The sequence below is a fragment of the Rhinoraja longicauda genome, chromosome 32, assembly GCF_053455715.1.
Source record: "Rhinoraja longicauda isolate Sanriku21f chromosome 32, sRhiLon1.1, whole genome shotgun sequence".
Taxonomy (NCBI): Eukaryota; Metazoa; Chordata; class Chondrichthyes; order Rajiformes; family Arhynchobatidae; genus Rhinoraja; species Rhinoraja longicauda.
Genome location: NC_135984.1, coordinates 28,024,344 through 28,046,353, shown reverse-complemented (window position 1 = coordinate 28,046,353; position 22,010 = coordinate 28,024,344). Strand labels below are relative to the sequence as shown.

The 22,010-nt window shown below is 48.5% G+C and overlaps 1 protein-coding gene across 1 annotated transcript in view; it reads left to right on the top strand.

Moving 5' to 3' along the window:
• Positions 1–3,336: 3,336 nt before the first annotated feature.
• Positions 3,337–22,010, top strand: part of LOC144608754 (equilibrative nucleobase transporter 1-like) — a 32,685-nt gene continuing 14,011 nt past the window's right edge. Inside the window, exons 1-8 of the mRNA XM_078426825.1 lie at positions 3,337–3,548; positions 4,660–4,792; positions 5,283–5,329; positions 7,046–7,122; positions 11,737–11,829; positions 13,205–13,344; positions 14,207–14,514; positions 20,554–20,727. Of these exons, the coding sequence (XP_078282951.1) occupies positions 3,359–3,548; positions 4,660–4,792; positions 5,283–5,329; positions 7,046–7,122; positions 11,737–11,829; positions 13,205–13,344; positions 14,207–14,514; positions 20,554–20,727 (1,162 nt within the window). The 5' untranslated portion in view covers positions 3,337–3,358. The remainder of the gene's footprint in view (positions 3,549–4,659; positions 4,793–5,282; positions 5,330–7,045; positions 7,123–11,736; positions 11,830–13,204; positions 13,345–14,206; positions 14,515–20,553; positions 20,728–22,010) is intronic.

Sequence of the window (22,010 nt, the reverse complement as noted above, 5' to 3'; positions counted from 1 at the left end):
TATTTCGCCTGGGCAGTTTGCAGCCCAGTGGTATGAACATCGACTTCTCCAACTTTAGATAGTTCCTCTATCCCTCCCTTCCCCTCCTCCTTCCCAGATCTCCCTCTATCTTCCTGTCTCCACCTATACCCTTCCTTTGTCCCGCCCCCCTGACATCAGTCTGAAGAAGGGTCTCGACCCAAAACGTCACCCATTTCTTCTCTCTCGAGATGCTGCCTGACCTGCTGAGTTACTCAGCATTTTGTGAATAAAGGGATATGATATAGTTGGAATGACGGAGACACGGCTCAAGGGCGACCAAGGCTGAGAGCTAAACATGCAGGGGTATTCAATATTCAGGAAGGATGACACAAAGGAAGGAAAGGTGGCATTGCTGGTTAAAGGGATTAATGCAATAGCAAGGAGAGACATTAGCTTAGATGCTATAGAATCGGTATGGGTAGAACTGCGAAATAGCCAAGGGCAGAAAACACTTATTGGACTTGTATACAGCAGCTGTTGGGGCAGACCACCAAACAGCAGTCGGGTGGCTGGGGATAGCATCAAGCAGGAAATTAGGGATACCTGGAGCAAAGGTACAGCAGTTATGGGTGGCTTTAATCGACATATAGATTGGGCCAACCAAATAGGTAGCTGTGCTGATGAGAATTTCCTGCAATGTATATGGGATGGCTTTTAAACCAATATGTTGAAGAACCAACTAGAGGATAAGGCATGCTAGACTGGGTATTGTGTAATGAGGAAGGATTAGTTAGCAATCTTGTTGTGCAGAGCCCCTTGGGTAACATGGTGGACTGGTGCTCAGTTAACAACCTGTCCCTAAACACCTCCAAGACCAAGGAGCTGATCATCAACTTCCGTAGATCACACAACGGGGATTACGCTCCAATTTTTATCAATGGGGACAGTATGGAGAGAGTGTCCAGCTTCAAGTTTCTGGGTACTTACATTTCGGAGGATCTCACATGGTCCACTGCGCTGGTCAAGAAGACGCAGCAATGATTGTTCTACCTGAGAACACTGAAAACATCTGGTCTGCCCCAACAGCTGCTGACGACCTTCTACCGCTGCACCATAGAGAGCATCCTAATGCATGGCATCCCTGTGTGGTACCTCAGCTGCACAGAGGCAGAGAGGAGAGCTCTTCAGCAGGTTGTCCATGGAGCTCAGACGACTATCAGAACACAGCTACCAGCCTTGGAGGACATCTACAACATACGATGCCTCAGAAAAGCCACCAGCATTCACAAAGACTCCTCACACCCCTGCAATCGTCTGTTCGAAATTCTACCATCGGGCAGACGCTACAAGGCCTTCTACGCCCGCACCTCCAGCTTCATCCCCAGGACCATAGCTGCTATGAACCGGTCGCACAGTGAACCGGCACAGACCTTTTATTCTGTTTTAAAACTGTTTCTAATTTCGTTTCACTGGGTTGTGTAAATTTATACTGATTAGCTAATTAATTTATTGCATCGTATGGAAGGCGCATTCCCAATCTCGTTGTACCCCTGTACAATGACAATAAAGGTATATTGTATTGTATTGTCTGTCCCTTCGGAACAGCTTCCTTCCTTCCCAATACTGGACGCAATATGCCACATATTCAAATCTACTCCGGATTCTTCCCAGTTCAAAGACACACTTTTGTAAAATAGTCCCTCGTGTGTGTAGGATAGTGACAGTGTGCGTGGATCGCTGGCCGGCGCGGACTAAGTGAGACCAAGTGCCTGTTTCCGCGCCGTATCTCTCGACTAAACTAAACTTTGCCGGATTGGCAGTGCTGAATTGAACGATATGCGCAGCACTGACGGAGGGGAGAGGGGAGCTTCAATTAGTGAATTAAATTACTTTCTTGTTACATATACCCAGGTATAAATGAAAAGCTTTGTTTTGCATATAATCTTCCCCAGGCAGCGCACAGGTGTCGCCACTTTTGGGCGCCACAAAGTTACAAACGTTCACCGAATAGTGCAATGTACTGCCTGTCGCCGCACGGGCAGCAACAACACCCCCCCCCCCCCCCCCAGCTCTCGGCCCCCGGCCAGACGGGTCCCCCCATTGCTCTCCACGCTCCACCTCGCCAGCGGTCGGGGAGCTGGGCCTACCGGGCGGCTCCTCCGTTGACTTGACCGTCGGTCCACGGCGGCGAGCCGGGCCTCGTTGCCCCGGTAACCCCGCGCGCTGCCTGCCGGGATACAGGAGGCCCGAGCAGGTCCGCGAGCCGGGCCTCGTTGCCCCGGTAACCGCGCGCTGCCTGATACAGGAGGTCCGAGCGCGTCCGCGGCGGTGAGCCGGGCCTCGTTGCCCCGGTAACCGCGCGCTGCCTGATACAGGAGGTCCGAGCGCGTCCGCGGCGGTGAGCCGGGCCTCGTTGCCCCGGTAACCCCGTGCGCTGACTGCCGGGATATAGGATAGAGGAGCATATAAGCAATTTTGAGGCTGGTAAGCACTGTATAAACACATAGTTTCTGGGCGCAGAGGAGAGGGTGAGGTGGAGCAAGGAAGGGAAAGGCGTTGAAGGAGGAGTGAGGAGGAACAGTGAACCAGTCCCCCATGTCCCTGGATCGGTCCGCAGCCCGTCCATGATGCAGGAGGTCCGAGCGCGTCCACGGCGGCGAACCGGACCTCGTTGCCCCGGTATCCCCGCGCACTGCCTGCCGGGATATAGGAGGTCCGAGCGCGTCCGCGGCGGCAAGCCGGGCCTTGTTGCCCCAGTAACCCCACGCGCTGCTTGCCGGGCCATCCTGCGCACTGCCTGCCGGGATACAGGAGGAGCTCTCCCAGCGGGTCCGTCGTGGGTGAGTCCGCGGCGGCGAGCCGGGCCTACTTGCACCCCGGCGCCAGATACAGGGGCAGCACCGCACTCAGCCGGTCAGGCAACATCTGTGTTCCCAAATGGCTGGTTGCTAATGCAGATCGTGACCCCGCATGAGGTCACCATGTCATGACGCGGACTTGATTCGCGTGGTTGCTGTTGCATCTTGCTGTGTTCGAAGCGCCTCCCTCCTCAAAGCTGGGTGTTGCCTGTGAATGCTGCCGGACCGACCCAGGGACATGGGGGACTGCTTCACTGCTCCTCCTCACTCCTCCTTCAACGCCTTTCCCTTCCTTGCTCCGCCTCTCCTCTGCGCCCAGAATCTATGTGTTTATACAGTGCATACCAGCCTCAAAATTGCTTATATGCTCAGCACTTATTCGACAAATTAACTGGCAGTGGCCCGCGGCCAGAGAAGATCAGGGAGTGCCACACTTACAGGGGCAGTGCGGAGCAACGGGGCTGAGTGTCGGACACGCCACGGACTGCGAGGTCGTTCCGCCTCGGGAATGTGTGAGGTCTCTTCCTCCGATCGTAGAAATGGCACGGTGGGGGGAAAGAATCAAACGGTGTTTGACAGTGACCACCGGGCTGATTGAATGCTTTGGTTTCGCCGGCGTGGTTGGTGGTTGGCCCTCGCTCGTGTACGTGCTGAGGAGGGAAGAATACTTCGCTGAGCTCTGTGAGACCGCGTCGAACTTCAGTCGTCCTGCGGCACCGAATGCCACTGGTGAGCGTGAGTCTGCGACGTTACTTAGAGGAAGACGGGGAGTGAGTTCTTGCAGCGCGGGGAGGAGGGCGATCGGCAGTGAAAGTAGCGAAAGAGACAGAGTGAGAGAGACACAAATAGAGAGAAACAGAGAGAGTGGGGTGGGAGGGGAAGTCTGGTGCATATGAAGACAGAGAAAAAGAGACAGAGACACAGAAAAGGGGAAATGGACAGAGAGAAGAGAGGAGGCAGATAGCGTACAGACTGAGGGAAAGACTGATAGAAAGATGGAGCGATATGAGGAGGCCCAAAGAGAAAATAATTTCTCAACATTAACTTTCTTTGTCACTCTTTTGCGCACCATACTTTTCCACTGCCTATCTCTCTCTGTCTGGCTTTCCCCTTTTCATTCTCTCTCTCAGTCCCTCGTCTCTCATTTTGCTCCCCTTCCCCTTCCCCTACGTGTGTTTGCCCTTCTTGGTATTCACATTTCTTCTTCCCCACATCTGCTATTACTCACTCCCATTTTCGTGTTCTCCGTTTCTCAACCAGCTTCACCCCACATTTATCACAGTATCCATCAAGTCTTCACCCCTCCTTTACGAATCCCTTCCTCCTACAAATACCCCTCATTCACTCAATTCTCGCTACCTTACTATCACACTGACTCACTCACTCACCCACTCACTCGAGTTTTTTCCATGCATCACTTATTTCCTGCCCCTGCATCCCCCCATCCCCCATGCCATCCTCTTCCTAAATTCACTGACCATCTCTGCCTCTCACCGTTTCCCTTCGACTCACTTCCCCGTGTATTCCTGTTACTCACCCCCTCTCTCCCGTACACCCTTTCTCACATTCTTCATCACTCTCAATGTTTCCTCTGTCCTTACATCGCTTCCCCTCTCTTGTTCCTTTCCTTCTCTCCATAAGTTTCTCCCCCAGCCATTCTCTTCATTCTCTCCTTCGTTTCTCTCCCCTTTCGCCCTCTCTCCATCTCCCGCTCTGTCCATATCTCCCCTACTCCCTTTCTCATTCTCTCGCCCTCCCTCTCTCCCGCATTCTGTTCCTGCGCCACTCGTTCTCCCACCTTCTCTGGAATAATCACCCCATCAACCTTTCTATTACACAGTGGACTGCACTCTACTGAGCGAGCGCTTCACGCTCATCTACACCATTGCCAGTTCCATTATGAACGTCGCGACAATTGCCAACGGTTATATTTTCGATTACTGCGGCACAATGTGGTCCCGCTTCCTAGCCATGTAAGTGCCCCCGGGATGCTGGGTTTGCGTGGATCGGTGGGGAGGATTGACGGTGGTGCCCGGTTGCACGAAACATCGGTGCACGAGAGTGGGGGGCAGACAAGTGTCACGTGGGCGCTGAGGCGCAGATTCACACGAAGCCGCCTAAGTGGGATAGGATGGTGAAGACGCCAAGACGCGGGCCCGAATAGCGGTTGGGATAAATGGAATGAAAGCAGATGGGGAAATGCGAGATGTATGTGGGGGTAGGGGGCAGGGGTGGGGTGTGGACAGTACAAAGAAGATAAGAATAAAATAGTCTCCAGATTAGTAACCGGAATTGGGCGCCGGCCGAGGCAAGAGCCGAACCGCTCTGGCCCTTCAATCATCAAACAGTTGAACCTGGGTACGATGTTAGATAAGAAGGAATTGATTGTTCGGGTGGTATTGGGTAACGAGGCTGCGATGAGGGGACATGACAATTTTCGGGTACTGATTTATCTCTTCACAGATCATTTTACACTGCGGCCACTTTGATGATTGCTTTCTCCACTGCTGGTGAGTTGAGAGACAGAGAGAAAGTGGAACCCTACGGGTGGCCAACGGAAATATCCCTCAGAATCACAGTAATATTTCCCCTGCCTTATATGGAAGCACGTAATACATTGAGACCCAGCGCCCAGCTGCCGGCCCAGCTCCCACGGCCCAGCGCCCAGCGCCAGGCCCAGCTCTCGCTACTGCTCGGCCTCTCCCCGGCTCCTCTAACTCCTCATCTTCGGGCTCGACACTCCGCTCCTCGCCTTCCACCGCCTCCTCCTCCAAGGCCGTCGAGCCTTTCCTCCCTTCGCCCTCAGGCGGGTCGCCGACCTCCAGCGCTCGCTGCTTCTGCCCCTGCAGACCTCCAGGCCCCTCGGCTCAGGCTCTTCCTGCTGCTCCTCTCCCAGCTCGCTCAACCCTGTCCTTTCCTTCTTCTCCCCCCGCCGGCCAGTCAGTGGCCCTCTGCTTCTCGGCCTTGCTCTCCTGGCTCCCTTCCCGACCGCGTTCCCCCTTCTCCCGCCGGCTGGCCAGACGTCTTCCCAGATGCTTCTTGCGTCCGCGGGCTTTGCAGCCCTTCTCCTGGTTCCCTTTCCTCCGCCAGATCCTCCAGCTTCTTGCTCAATTTCTACAGCACAAAATTTTGCCTTTTGGCGGCTTTTTAAAGGTAAGAATGTACGTGTTGCATGTGTTACTCGTGTATGCAGTAAGCTGCCATGTCCTCCAGATGGCTTGAGCGACTCCGTGCATCACGCACTTTGACATCACTTTGACATTACGTGCAATCACCTAATACTGATACACTCAAGCCGCTGCTTCCACTTGACATTTGCCAAGTCATGTCGAATAATATTGCAATTGGCCTACTTCCAATTCAGCTCGAAAGCACATTAAAAACATGCAGAGGGAGGGGCATTATAGTCAATGCCTGTAAAGATTTCACCTACTGACCACCCCATCCCGCCCCCCGATTACAGCGCTGAAGGAGCGCCGAAATGGCAGCGTTCCAGTGAGGTGGTAGAGTCCGCTGTTGGGTGTGTAGTGCACGGGGCGCGCCACTCTGCCTGGCAGTGCAGAGGGACAGATTCACTGTCGGACAGCGATATGGCGGGATCGCCTAACTATTGCTGTGATCTACTGGGACACTCCTAGAGAGACAGTGCAGAAGGAGAACTACCCAACTAGAGGGGAAGTGTGGAAGGAAGACGGCTAGTCGGAGGTATCTTACGGAGGGAGTGTATTCCCATCATTTGGGCAGCGCTCGGTTGGTGATAGATATTGCCAATGAGCGCCGGACAGGGCTCGGGTTAGTGTAGACGTAGAGCTGAATTCCCGACGTGTTAATGGTGATGGTGTGGCGGATGTGATGGAAGGCCGCTCTCTACAGGAATTGCTAGGGATATGATGCATTGCAGGGTATGCGTTGTGTTGGAGATCTGTTGGAGCGGTTTTATCGTGGTGGCATCGAGACGGCCCTGGTGCTGCTGAAAGGTCTCGGCTCTGCCGCCGCACGGCGCGAATCTAAAGATATTATAGGCGCCATAATGAAGAAACAAGGTGCGAGCCTTGTAGTCCACTCAGCGATATTTATCGTTATAATGGCTAGTTGTTGGAAGGTGCGAGGCCTTGATATTCTTCCCTATCTTAAGATAGGTGTTTGATTGAAATAAACGGTTCATTCTATGTCGGATGCGGTGAATTTTGTAGCAGCCCAGTTAATTTGCTCATTTTCTGTTTCAGCCACGGCAATACTACTGTTTCCTGCACTCCCTCTTCTTGGAGTGGCCAGCATGATGTTACTGGTAACAAACATCCAGGTAGACTAGACACATTCGTCGAATATAGATGAGAATGCGGGTTGAATGGCGTTGTAGTGGTGGAGCGGCGAACTGTCGAAGGTGGCTTATCCACCCCCTCACTTACCCCGAATCCTATCTCCCTCTGCTTTAAAGATGTTGAGATGTTCTTCGACATCAGTGATCTAACCTCCACGTATGTAACTGAAGAAACTCTTGCTATCCTCTTTTATATTATTAACTAGCTTACCTTCATATTTCATATTCTCTCCCCGTATTGCCTTTTTAGTTACCTTCAGTTGTTCTTTAAAAGCTGCCCAATCCTCTGGCTTCCCACTAATCTTTGCAATGGTTTATGCCTCCCCTTTTAGTTTTATACTGTTCTTGACTTCCCTTGTCAGTCACGGTCGCCTTTTTCTCCCCCTAGAATCTTTCTTTCTCTTTGGAATAAAAAGATCCTGCATCTTCTGAATTAGGCCTCCTCCTGCACCTATGTTCTATGTTTCTATTCCTTGCCATTGCTGTTTCAGTGTCATCCCTGCTAGGGTCCCTTTCCAGTAAACTTTGGCCAGCTCCTCCCTCACGCCTCTGTACTTCCCTTTCCTCAGCTGCAATACCGACACATCCGATTTCACCTTCTCACTCTCAGGGAGAGAGAAAACGGGGAATTATAGACCAGTTAGCCTAACATCGGTAGTGGGGAACTGTACACTTCGAACTTTTTTTAATCCACCTTCATACGGGTCAGGGCCGTCAACATCTCCTTCGTAATGTCCAAGTATCTCGGGGCATCATTGTTTTCTTCTCAGTGCTCCCGAGCATCCAGGGCCTGCCCTCCACAGTCGATATGTACATGACATTGCCCATGGCGTCTGGCTACACACATAGATTAATCACTTTCTCTCTGGTAATATTTCAGTTTAACAATCCTTTTGGTTCTCCTTTACCTTATCTGTCAAACATAACTTATGTCTCCTTTTGTCTTCTGATTTTCATCCTAATGTCCAACTAACATCTTATATCCTTTTGTACTCAAGGGACACGTGAGCCAGACTCCCTAATCTGACATTTGCCTCGTTTTTCTGGGGATAGCCTGAACATTCTTCATCAACCAGGGCATGCTAATTCTGCAATTCTCCCTTTCATGTACCATGAGCACGCTGTCCCCAAATTCTTCCCATCTTACTTTTAAAAGCATCCCACTTGCAAATTGTCCATTTCCGACCAAAGTACTTATTTCTGTCAACCTGTACAATTTCCTGTCGAATGCCATCAAAACCAGCCTTGCCCCCAATGCAAGATTTTAACTACGTTGACAGTTTTCGATCACTATTTTGGTTAAAACAATTAATTCCAAAATGCTCCCCCACTGACACTTTCCTGGTCTCATTTCGCAAGAGAAAGTCGAGTGTGGCCACCTCTCCAGTGGCCGTTTACATATTGCTTGATCATACGTTTCTGGACACACTTAAGCAAGTGTTCCACAATTAGCACGATAACAGATAACGTCAGTAATTGGGAAGCAAGAATAACCTGCTATTGGAACCCAATCATTCCAATATACCCTGGCATATTTATTGCTGGCTTTTGGGAGTTCATTTTGCAACCCCATCAAAGTGAGCAACTCCTTATATCTAGGTTCTACCCATATTTTACTGGACTTTGATTGTGATAATGTACTGACCTTCCGCTGACTAGAGAGCACGCGACAAAAAAACTTGACACTACACCTCGGTTCACGAGACAATAAGGTAAACTAAAGTAATTTATCCCATACCTCTAGTATTTGCATCAATGTGACGCTCCCTCAGCACCACTCTTCCTTTCACATAGTGCTGCGTCATGCAACACACTTGTGAGGTTGGGGATGGCATCAAACAGGAAATTAGAAATGCATGCACCAAAGGTGCAGCAGTTATAATGGGTGACTTCAATCTACATATAGATTGGGTGAACCAAATTGGCAGGGGTGCTGAGGAAGAGGATTTCTTGGAATGTTTGCGAGATGGTTTTCTAAACCAACATGTCGAGGAACCAACGAGAGAGCAGGCCATTCTAGACTGGGTATTGAGTAATGAGGAAGGGTTAGTTAGCAGTCTTGTTGTGCGAGGCCCCTTGGGCAAGAGTGACCATAATATGGTGGAGTTCTTCATTAGGATGGAGAGTGACAAAGTCAATACAGAAACAAGTGTTCTGAACTTAAAGAAAGGTAACTTTGAGGGTTTGAGACGTGAATTGTCCAAGATAGACTGGCAATTGATTCTTAAAGGGTTGACGGTGGATATGCAATGGAAGGCATTTAAAGATCGCATGGATGAAATACAACAATTGTTCATCCCAGTTTGGCAAAAGAACAAACCAGGAAAGGTGGTGCATCCGTGGCTAACAAGGGAAATCAAGGATAGTATTAAAACAAAAGATGAAGCATATAAATTAGCCAGAAAAAGTAGCATACCAGAGGACTGGGAGAAATTCAGAGTCCAGCAGAGAAGGACAAAGGGCTTAATTAGGAAAGGGAAAATAGATTATGAGAAAAAACTGGCAGGGAACATAAAAACTGGCTGCAAAAGCTTTTAAAGACAAATGTAGGTCCCTTGCAGCCGGAAACAGGTGAATTGATCATAGGGAACAAGGAGATGGCAGACCAATTGAACAACTACTTTGGTTATGTCTTCACTAAGGAAGACATAAACAATCTGCCGGAAATAGCAGGGGACCGGGGGTCTAATGAGATGGAGGAACTGAGGGAAATCCAGGTTAGTCGGGAAATGATGTTAGGTAAATTAAATAGATTAAAGGCAGATAAATCCCCAGGGCCAGATAGGCTGCATCCCAGAGTGCTTAAGGAAGTAGCCCCAGAAATAGTGGATGCATTAGTGATAATTTTTTTAAACTCTTTAGATTCTGGAGTAGTTCCTGAGGATTAGAGGGTAGCTAATGTAACCCCACTTTTTAAAAAGGGAGGGAGAGAGAAAACGGGGAATTATAGACCAGTTAGCCTAACATCGGTAGTGGGGAAAATGCTAGAGTCAGTTATTAAAGATGTAATAGCGTCACATTTGGAAAGTGGTGAAATCATCGGACAAAGTCAGCATGGATTTATGAAAGGCAAATAGAATTTTTCGAGGATGTAACTAGTAGAGTGGATAAGGAAGAACCAGTCGATATGTTATATCTGGACTTTCAGAAGGCCTTCGACAAGGTCCCACATAGGAGATTGGTGTACAAACGGTAAAAAGCGCACGGTATTGGTGGTTCAGTGTTGAGGTGGATAGAGAATTGGTTGGCGGACAGGAACCAAAGAGTAGGAATAAACGGGTCCTTTTCGGAATGGCAGGCAGTGACTAGTGGGGTACTGCAAGGCTCAGTGCTGGGACCCCAGTTATTTACAATATATATTAATGATTTGGATGAGGGAATTGAATGCAACATCTCTAAGTTTGCGGATGACACGAAGCTGGGTGGCACTGTTAGCTACGAGGAGGATGCTAGGAGGCTGCAGAATGACTTGGATAGATTAGGCGAGTGGGCAAATGCATGGCAGATGCAATATAATGTGGATAAATGTGAGGTTATCCTCTTTGGCGGCAAGAACAGGAAAGCAGAGTATTACCTAAATGGTGGCCAATTAGGAAAAGGGGAGATGCAACGTGACCTGGGTGTCATGGTGCACCAGTCATTGAAAGCAAGCGTGTAAGTGCAGCAGAAAGCGAATGGTATGTTAGCATTCATAGCAAGAGGATTTGAGTATAGGAGCAGGGAGGTTCTGCTGCAGTTGTACAGGGCCTTGGTGAGACCGCACATGGAGTATTGTGTACAGTTTTGGTCTCCTAATCTGAGGAAAGACATTCTAGCCTTAGAGGGAGTACAGAGAAGGTTCGCCAGATTGATCCCTGGGATGGCAGGACTTTCATATGAAGAAAGACTGGATAGACTAGGCTTATACTCGCTGGAATTTAGAAGACTGAGGGGGGATCTTATAGAAACATATAAAATTCTTAAAGGGTTGGAGAGGCTAGATGCGGGAAGATTGTTCCCGATGTTGGGGAAGTCCAGAACCAGGGGTCACAGCTTAAGGATAAGGGGGAAGTCTTTTAGGACTGAGATGAGAAAATATTTATTCACACAGAGAGTGGTGAGACTGTGGAATTCTCTGCCACAGAAGGTAGTTGAGGCCAGTTCACTGGCTATATTTAAGAGGGAGTTAGATGTGGCCCTTGTGGCTAAAGGGATCAGGGGGTATGGAGAGAAGGCAGGTACAGGTTACTGAGCTGGGTGATCAGCCATGATCATATTGAATGGCGGTGCAGGCTCGAAGGGCCGAATGGCCTACTGCTGCACCTATTTTCTATGTTTCTATGTGTGGCTTCTCGCTGGCACTTTCTTCAGTTGGACGCTCCCTCAGTTTGAAACCCAGGTAAAGCTGTACGTTGATCTGCAAATGGAAAGTCAGTAAAACTCCAAATGATCATGTACCGAATATCCCTTCATGTTGGTCACCGAGCTTCTGGCTGTAACACGGATAGCTTTCTTCTCTGCGCGTTGAATGCCAGTTATTTGGTGAAATGTCGGGCGAGGATTTCAACAGCTAGCCTGCACTCCCCTGATTGTATTTTGTGCCTCAACATCCCCCAGGTTGGAAACCTATTAGGAAACAAGCGTTCGACATTTATCACAATATATTACGGAGCCTTCAATTCATCACCAGCCGTGTTCCTGATTGTCAAGGTGAGAGCTCCAGACAAGCAGCCAACTCTGCGAGCTGTTCCCAGGTAGACGAATCTCTGGCCTTGAATTAGAGTGGAAAACATTGGGACTGGTGAAGATAGAGGATACGGGCAAGGCTATGACAGGTTTAGACAGACGGAATATAGGGAAACTGATAAGGGCCAGCGGAACCCTCCTGATGCTGACGTCTTGGAGGACGTTGAAGCAAATATACGTGAAACGGTAACCGATTGTCTAAAATATAATGGGTCGGTGTATGGGTCATTCTTTATAGTCCGTAGTTTTCTTTAGTCCGTGATATTACTGGGACAGGTGGCCGCGGTAGGTGCATTCGTACGTAGCCAAGCTGAGCCGCGGTCCAGCGAGAGAGAGAGAGAGAGAGAGAGCGGGAGTGAAGTGTGAAGTGAATGGCAGGAAACAGGAAGGTACAAACAGGTGCTGTCGAACAGGACAACACGTAGCTGAGAGACGGGGAACGGACATTGACAGATGTATGAGGAAGGCGTTCAGTACCAACTAGCGTCGGAGACGGCAAAGGCAGAGAAGTGAAGGAAGAAGCGAGGAATCACGAATCATATAACATGGGCGGCACGGTAGCGCAGCGGTAGAGTTGCTGCTTTACAGCGAATGCAGCGCCGGAGACTCAGGTTCGATCCCGACTACGGGTGCTGCACTGTAAGGAGTTTGTACGTTCTCCCCGTGACCTGCGTGGGTTTTCTCCGAGATCTTCGGTTTCCTCCCACACTCCAAAGACGTACAGGTATGTAGGTTAATTGGCGGGGTAAATGTAAAAATTGTCCCTAGTGGGTGTAGGATAGTGTTAATGTACGGGGATCGCTGGGCGGCACGGACTTGGTGGGCCGAAAAGGCCTGTTTCCGGCTGTATATATATGATATGATGACATGGAAACAGGCCCTTTCGCCCAATGCGTCCATGCTGGCCATCATTCATCACGACACCATTCCTGCACCATTCCAGCTTAATTCTGCGCACAGTCCCTCCAATAGCCCAGACTGCAGCAGTCCCTGCCCTCTGGGGGAATGTTGCAGTGGCCCACAGGCATCCGGGAGACAGCCAAGCAGTCAGAGGGAAAACGTGGAATTGCCATGCAAACATTAGCAGACATCAGGATTAGGCAGCGCCGCTGCTGGCTGCGGCATTGTGAGGGAGGAGGGAACGAACAGTGAAAGATAGGCGACAGAGGGAGTCAGGCGGAGGAAGGCGCAGGGATGGAGTGAACGGTATTAGCGGTAAAATATGTGGGAGATTCAGGAAAGTTTAATGGCAGTGACGGTGGAGGTGGCAGAACAAAGGTATATGCAAACTAATTTATGTTGTCCCTCCATTCTCGCTCGTCTACCATGATGTCCGCAGGTGTTGTATGAAGCCAATATCTCCCTGAGATCGATCTTCTTGTTCATCAGTGGCCTGAGCCTCATGCATGTCGTGCGAACTATATTCCTGCTGCCCCGGACACACATCCCCTACTTCCTGCCACCGGGGTACACCTACGGGTAAATTGAGAGTTCTGGGTTGGTCACCACTAGGCGAATAAATGCTGGTCGGTGCGACAGCGTTTGTAGATAGACTGGATTAGATTCTAATCGTGGGATTCTGGGGTTTTTACACAGATCAACAGGCGACTGGGAATGAATTGCAGGGTGGGAGATTGACAAAGACAGATTATATCGATAGCAATTACCCTCTCGAGCGAATTACTCGCGATGAATCCAATCGTGAAATGAGCGTGCGTGTCTATGTTTTATAGGGGTGGCATTCACATAGGGAATAACAACATCTGATAATGTATTCTGGGAATTAATATAATTACGATTTTTGGATCGAAGTAATGTTGAGTAATACATCCTTGAATAGAAAATAGGTGCAGGAGGAGGCTATTCGGCCCTTCGAGCCAGCATCTCTATTCATTGTGATCATAGCTGATCATCTCACAATAAATGTGACCAATAGACTGGGATTTATTCGATGCCTTTGAAGGATCACACATCGAATGGCAGATACCTAGGAACGAGTTACAGCCTAAGTGTATTCGAGATAATTGAAAGGTTTATATAATCAATCTTGAATCTATTGGAGAGAATCGGAAAGTTTCCATGTAGAATACCAAATGACGGGAGTGCGTTGCAGGCTGTAATCTAGTTGAGGATTCAGCGTTTTTATATGTTGAATAGCGTATACACAGGGAGCAATTATAACATATACTGTACTAATAAGGTTTGAGATTGACGTGGTGTGGTGAGGTTATAACATAAGTAACCGGTTATACACACGAGTTCACTGGATATGGGGTGAATTCACGTAAGTAGGTTACATTGGACTCTGTCCCATACACAACGAATACCCTTTCCCCCATAGGATGACCTGTGAGATATTTACGCGGAATACGCCTCCCCGTGAAGAGGGGGTGCCCCAGCAAAGCCGCTTCTACCGGGGAGCAGCAGAGGCAGGAGGCGAGATGGTCGCTGGAGAGAGAAGACAAAAGCAACGAAACACCGAAGGCAACGAGGCCGCGGAAAACGAGCAACTGAAGATTGAGGAAGATGTCGGAGAAGGAATGGAAGAGACAGACAACGGAGAGAGAGAGGGGTGCCGGGAGACCCAAGGAAGCGTGGGAGAGCGGTACGGGGTTAATAATGGGAACCTCCAGCCCAATGGCAGTGAAGGTAAGATTTCTTGTAGCTCACAGAAATTTTCATTCCGCTCCCAGTGTCCGCCCCCTCCACGAGTTCAAGCTGTCTCCTTGTATCACTCCTACCCTTACTCGGCTCCCTTCCTTTCTTTTCTTCCGAACGACCGACCCCCCGACCCCCTCCATGGCCTTCCATTCCGTGCCACCAAGCCACATCCAATCTTTACCCCTTAGCCTCTGTCCGGTCTTCCCATTCATTTGTCTTTCCCCCATCGCGTAGGTTCCCCGCCTTCCTCGCGTAGGTTGCCCTGCCAGACGCCACGGGCACATCCCCTCATCTTCCCTGTTGTTTTCCTTGACTCCCGTTGCTTCACGGTTTCCCTCCCTCTACCTCCTCCTGTTTCTGGTCCGCCACCTTTCCTCGCATAGTCATCCGCGTGTTTCTCTCCTACCGCCTCCATACCGCGCGCACACTTTCCTGCCTCATCCCCTCAATACCTCTCTATTCCTCTTTGGTACATTCCTCCTTTTGCCATTTCCTACCCGTACAATTCTTTGCTTTTCTTCACTGCCTGATCCGACCACATCGAGATATTTCCAAGTCGCAACACTTGCAAGTTCTCCTCACCTCCCTTTAATTCCCCGCGATCCAGTCATTTCTCTCCTCGTTCCCCTCACTCTGCTTCACATGTCTCTGGCTTTTCATGTGTACTGCACGTCTCTGCGTTTCCACCTCCACCACCCTCGTCAATTACCTTTTTTCCCGCTCTCTTCTACTACTCCTGCCGTCAGTGTCGCCCCTTTCCACCCTTTCATATCCAACCCCCTCCCCTCCCCCCTCCCCTCCCTGTTCTCTTCTCTGCCCAGCCTCACTTTATGTGTTACCGTAATCGCACTTCCAGCATTTCCCTCTGCACTCCATCTCCCTTGCGTGCGGTGGAAGCCGGGCAGTTCTGGGGTGTGGGTTATGGAGGCTGTGGGAGGGGGGAAGGGGGGGGGGGGCGTGAGAGGCGTGCAACATGCACCAAGTGTCCCCAAGCATATTCGGTCGTTCTCGTCGCCTAACTATAGGAAGGATTTGATCGTGGTGGATAGGGTGCGGAAGAGATTTACCGGGATGTTATCTGAAAAGGACTAGCCTTATAGGGAGACACTAAATAGGCAAGGCTTCTTTTCCCCAGAGCGATGGAACCTGACGCTCACCTGATAGAGTATATAATGTTATAAAAGACAGTAAAACAAAAAAGTCCCCGTGCGGGGGTATCAAGTTCAGTTGGGTTTAGGATTTAACTGAGAAGAATGAGCTTTAAAGGGGGTTGAGAGGTCCGTGGAATTACAAGGTGGATACCTGAACGCGCGGCCAGAGGAAATGGTGCAACCAAATATAATCACTACGCTTAAGAAGCTTTTTGGCAGACATTAACCGATAGCACAAATTTAATACTGTTCCAAAGCGAACAGCAGGGTTTGGCGCAGATGACCAAGAACGTTGGCATCGACGAGGTGTGCTGAATGATCTGTTTTGTATGATTCTATGACTTAATGACTCTATCCAGCCCCTTTTCGATGACCAAATGGTCCTCCAGGAGGCTGGTTGTTCTTCCGATTTCCCAACCACTGATTCTCGGCGCACATTACAATAATAAAGTTATTCCAATGGCAATTCCCTCTGAGTTGTGAGGTGGGAATGTAAGATGCTCGAAGATTTACTTTACACTGTCAACTTCCTCAGCCGGCTGAAATACCGGTCAGCATTTTTATCCACTGCAAGGCTCCTGCCTCGGCAAACGTGAAGGAGAAGGGTGTTACTCCACGTTGGCGGACACCCAATGAGACGAATGTTTCCGAATGTCAGAGTACAGCATAGAAAAAATGGCCAATACCACTGCGATGCTCCTTCACTGATCTCATGCACCCGCATTAAGCATCTGGTTAATCAACCGTCTTTTAAATGTCGGAATTGCTCCCGACTTCTCTGGTAGTTCGTCGCACAAATCCACCAAACTCCAGTGAAAAAAAACCGATTTTATTCCAAATTCTCTCTTTTTTCCATTAATCATGTCCCCTTTTCTTGACACTTGTGGATTAAGAAAGAAAATAATATGATGAAAGCACACCTATGCCATGGAGTCACAGCGCCACAGAGCTGTACGCACGGAGACTTGACCTTGGCCATCGTGTCCATCCCACACATCTTGGCATACTGGACTAGTTCAATTTGCCTGCATTAGGCCCATAGCCCTCTTAACCCATCCTATCCATAGAACTGTTCAAATGTTTTTTAAAAGTCATACTTGTATCCATTTCTATCGCTTTCCATCATTCCAGATACAGGCCACCTTATGTGTGCATATCACCTATGACCTTAAATCTAGTCCAAAATCCTGTACCCTGGGAAAAAGACCGTGAACGGTAATTTTCACCATGTCCCTCCGATTTTGATAACAATAAGATCTTCAATAAGATCACCCCTCAACCTCCTCTGCTCCAAAGAAAAAAAGTATCGGTTTGTCCAGTCTCTCTCGGTAACTCAAGTCCTCAATCGCAGGTGAATCTCTTATGCGCTCTTTCCAACTGAATTGGAACCGTGCTCCTCATCCGATGATATGCCTCTTCATAGAACACAGCGCAGAGAGCAGCACATCACTGGAATGGGCCTTTCGACCCACAATATTTGCGCCGAACATGATGCCATGTTACATTGATCTCATCTGCCTGGACATGATCCATGTCTCTATTCATTGTACTTCCATGTACCTACTTCAAAGCCTCTTGAACGTCACTATTGTATCAGTCTCCACGACCACTCGGGGTAAAGCCTTCCATGCACCCACCACTCTTTGCATAAACAACCTATTCCCGGCAGCTCCGTGAAACATTCCACGTCTTGTCCCACATCTACGCCCGCATGTGTTGGACATTTCCACCCTGTGAAAAAGGACGTTACTCTCTATCCTACTTGTGCCTCTCCCCTCAACATCTGATATTCCAGAGAAAACAAGTTTTTCCAACTTCCCCAATCCAGGTAGCATTCTGGATACCCTCCTCTACACCCTCTCCAAAGCTTTCACATCCTTCCAGTATAACGGCGACGAGAACTGCACGCTATATTCCAAATGCGGGCTAACCAAATCCCACAGGATCCCGTCAGGTTTTCCTGACTCTTCTGCTCAATGTCCCTAACAACCAAGGCAAGCAAACCATACGACTTTATTACGATCCCACTTGTGCTACCACCTTCTGTGAGCCATGAATTTGTACTCCAAGGTCCCTTTGCACGTAAATGCTATTAAAGGTCTTTCCATTAACTGAACACTCTCTTACATTCAATCACGCAAAATGTTACACCTCACACTTGCTCGTATGAAACGCAACCTGACATTTTTCCACCCATTTCTGCAGATGATATAGTTCCCACCATATCTGCTGACAGCATTCCCTACTGCCGGCAACTCCTTGAAGTTTGGTGTTGTCAGCAAACATAGAAACATGGAAACATAGAAAATAGGTGCAGGAGGAGGCCATTCGACTCTTCGGGTCATCACCGCCGTTCATTGTGATCATGGCTGATTATCCACAATCAGTAACCCGTGCCTGCCTTCTCCCCATATCCCTTGATTCCGCTTGCCACAAGAGCTCTATCTAACTCTTTTTTAATTCCAGCCAGGGAATTGACCTCCACTGCCTACTATGGCAGAGAATTCCCCAAATTCACAACTCTCTGGGTGAAAATGTTTTTTCTCATCGCAGTTTTAAATTGCCTATGCTCTATTCTTAGACGGTGGCCCCTGGTTCTGCACTCCCCCAACACTGGTAACATTTTTCCTGCATCTAGCTTGTCCAGTCCTTATATAATTTTATACGTCTCTATAAAATCCCCTCTCGTCCTTCTAAATTCCAGTGAATACAAGCCCAGTTTTTCCAATCTTTCCTCATATGACAGTCCCGCTCTCCCGGGGATTAACTTTGTGAACTTACGCTGCATTCCCTCAACAGCAAGGATGTCCTTCCTCAAATTAGGAGAACAAAACTGCACACAATACTCCAGGTGTGGTCTCACCAGGGGCCTGTACAACTGCAAAAGGACCTCTTTACTCCTGCACTCAAATCCTCTCGTGATGGCCAACATGCCATTAGCTTTCTTCGCTGTCTGCTGTATCTGCATGTTTACTATCAGTGACTGGTGTACAAGGACACCCAGATGTCGTTGCACTTCCCTTTTTCCGATTCTGATACCATTGAGCTAATAATCTACGTCATTGTTCTTGCCGCCAAAGTGGATAACCTCATATTTATCTACATTATACTGCATCTGCCATGCATCTGCCCACTCACTCAAACTATCCAAGTCACCCTGCAACCTCTTCGCAATTCACACTGCCACCCAGCTTTGGGCATCTGCAACTTTGCTAGTGTTGCTTTTAATTCCATCATCTAAATCATTAATATATATCGTAAATAGTTGCAGCCCCCGCACCGAGCATTGCAACGCTTCACTCGCCACTGCCTGCCATTCTGACAGGGACCCGTTTATTCCTACTCTTTGTTTCCTGTCTGACAACCAATTCTCTATCCATGTCAATACCCTACCCCCAAAACAATGTGCTCTAATTTTGCCCACTATTCTCCTACGTGGGACCTGATCAAAGGCTTTTTGAAAGTCTAGATACACTACATCCACTGGCTTTCCTTCATCCATTTTACTTGTCACATCCTAAAAAAAATTCAGAAGATGAGTCAAGCAGGATTTCCCCTTCGTAATCCATGCTGACTTGGACCAATCCATTTACGGCTATCCAAATACGCCATTATTACTTCTTTAATAATTGATTCCAGCATCTTCCCCACCACCGATGTCAGGCTAACTAGTCTATAATTCCTCATTTTCTTTCTCGTTCCTTTCTTGAAAAGTGGGATATCATTAGTCACCCTCCAATCCACAGGAACTGATCCTGAATTTGTAGAACATTGGAAAATGATCACCACGATTTCTGGAGTCACTTCCTTGTGTATCCTGGGATGCAGACCGTCAGGCCCTGGGGATTATCAGCCTTCAGTTCCATCAGTGTACCCAATACTATTGCTCGCCTTATGCAAATTTCTTTCAGTTCCTCTGTCTCCCTAGATTGTCTGTCCTCTAGTATATCTGGGAGATTATCTGTGTCTTCCTTAGCGAGACAGAACCAAAGTACCTGTTCAACTATTCTGCCATTTCCTTGTTATCCATAATAATTATTCACCAACCTATCTACATTTATTGATAAATATCAGGGCGTGGAACAGCAGAGGTCTAGTACAACCCCAAATTAATAAAACACAGCGCCGCGTACAAAGCCAGGCTGCTACCCCCAATTAGCATACTCTACAAACGCGATCAAATCCTATTTTGAAGAATTATTTCGTATAGTTTCAATAGACAATAGGTGCAGGAGGCCTATTCGAGCCAGCACCGCCATTCAATGTGATCATGGCTGATCATTCTCAATCAGTACCCCGTTGCTGCCTTCTCCCCATACCCCGTGACTCCACTATCTTTAAGAGCTCTATCTAACTCTCTCTTGAATGCATTCAGAGAATTGGCCTCCACTGCCTTCCCTGTCATTGACACGAGGCTTACCGCCCTGTAGTTTCCTGGATTCTTTCCACTGCACGTTTTAAACAAAGGAGTATATTGACCATTTTCAAATCTTCTAGGTCTGCACATGCGACTGGAGAAGAAACCAAAATCCTCGTCAAGGCCCCCCTCAATCTCATGTCTTGCCTCCCCAATAACCTGGGGAGAGTGCTGTGAGGCACGGTGGACGAATCAACCTTAATGCTCCTCTGGACCCTCAGCACCATGTCCTCGATCTCAAACTGTCCTGGCATACGTGTATTCCCATACTGCTCACGCTGTTCTCCAAGTTATTCTCCTCGGTGAATAAAATGTGTCCCAAGAGCACCGCAAGGTCAACTATCGGCATGGTCTCCTGCATCAAGAATAAGCGTCTCGATAAATACGATATACGATTTATACGATATAATACGATATAAAAATCCGGCTGCCTCAAAAATGTTCTGTTTCTCGCTGCAGACTCGATGGCCAGGGAAAACCAGGGACAGCTTCGATCGTTCAAGAAGTGCGTTTTCTCCCGGCTCTTTTTCGCACACCTGCTCTGGGTCTCGATTATCCAACTGCGGCATTTGCTGTTTGTAGGGACCTTGAATCAGATGCTGCACCTCTTGGCTGGTGGAGATCTCCAGAAAGGTAAGAGGGAGGCTGATGCTGGGTAAAGAAGCAAAAATATAAATTAGACAGAGTGGGCGGGGCGAGTGGGGGGGGGGGGAAGATACATATGGCGGAGAGGGAGAGAGAGAGAGAGACAAAAAAAAGATGATGGAGATTACGAGAGGAAGATAGAGAAAGAAAGAGAGATGTGGCGAGAGAGAGAGAGAGCAGGCCTATATACGTTGGGAAGATAAACAGATAAACAGGAAACGTGTGGGAGATCGGGAGAAGCACCAAAATTGTGTTTGAGAGCGAAGATAGAGGATGGGCAGGCAAAAAGAGATGGAGTGGAAGGACAGAAGGTGCGAGAGGCAAAGAGATTGGGACCGAGATGGACCGATACAAGTGGGAAGAGACGGAGAGGGAGATAATGAGAGAGATAATGAGAGAGAGATAATGAGAGAGAGAGAGAGAGAGAGAGAGAGAGAGAGAGAGAATGAGAGCGAGAGAGAGAGATAATGAGAGATAATGAGAGAGAGAGAGAGAGAGAGAGAGAGATAATGAGAGAGAGAGAGAGAGAGAAAGAGAGAGAGAGAGAGAGAGAGAGAGAGAGAGAGAGAGAGAGAGAGAGAGAGAGAGAGAGAGAGAGAGAGAGAGAGAGAGAGAATGAGAGCGAGAGAGAGAGATAATGAGAGAGATAATGAGAGGGAGAGAGATAATGAGAGAGAGATAATGAGAGAGATAATGGAGAGAGATAATGAGAGAGAGGGAGGAGAGAGAGAGAGAGAGAGAGAGAGAGAGAGAGAGAGAGAGAGAGAGAGAGAGAGAGGAGAGAGGAGAGAGAGAGAGAGAGATAATGAGAGAGAGAGAGAGATAATGAGAGAGATAATGGGAGAGAGAGAGAGAGAGAGATAATGGGAGAGAGAGAGATATGGAGAGAGAGATAATGGGAGAGAGAGAGAATGGAGAGAGAGAGAGAGATAATGAGAGAGAGAGAGAGAGAGATAATGAGAGAGAGATAAAGAGAGAGAAAGGAGAGAGAGAGAGAGAGAGATAATGAGAGATAATGAGAGAGAGATAATGAGCGAGAGATAATGAGAGAGAGAGAGAGAGAGAGAGAGAGGGAGAGAGAGAGAGAGAATGAGAGAGAGATAATGAGAGAGAGAGATAATGAGATAAAGAGATAAAGAGAGAGAGAGAGAGAGAGAGAGAGAGAGGAGAGAGAGAGAGGAGAGAGATAGAGAGAGATAATGAGAGAGATAATGAGAGAGATAATGAGAGAGAGATAATGAGATAAAGAGCTAATGAGAGCGAGAGAGAGA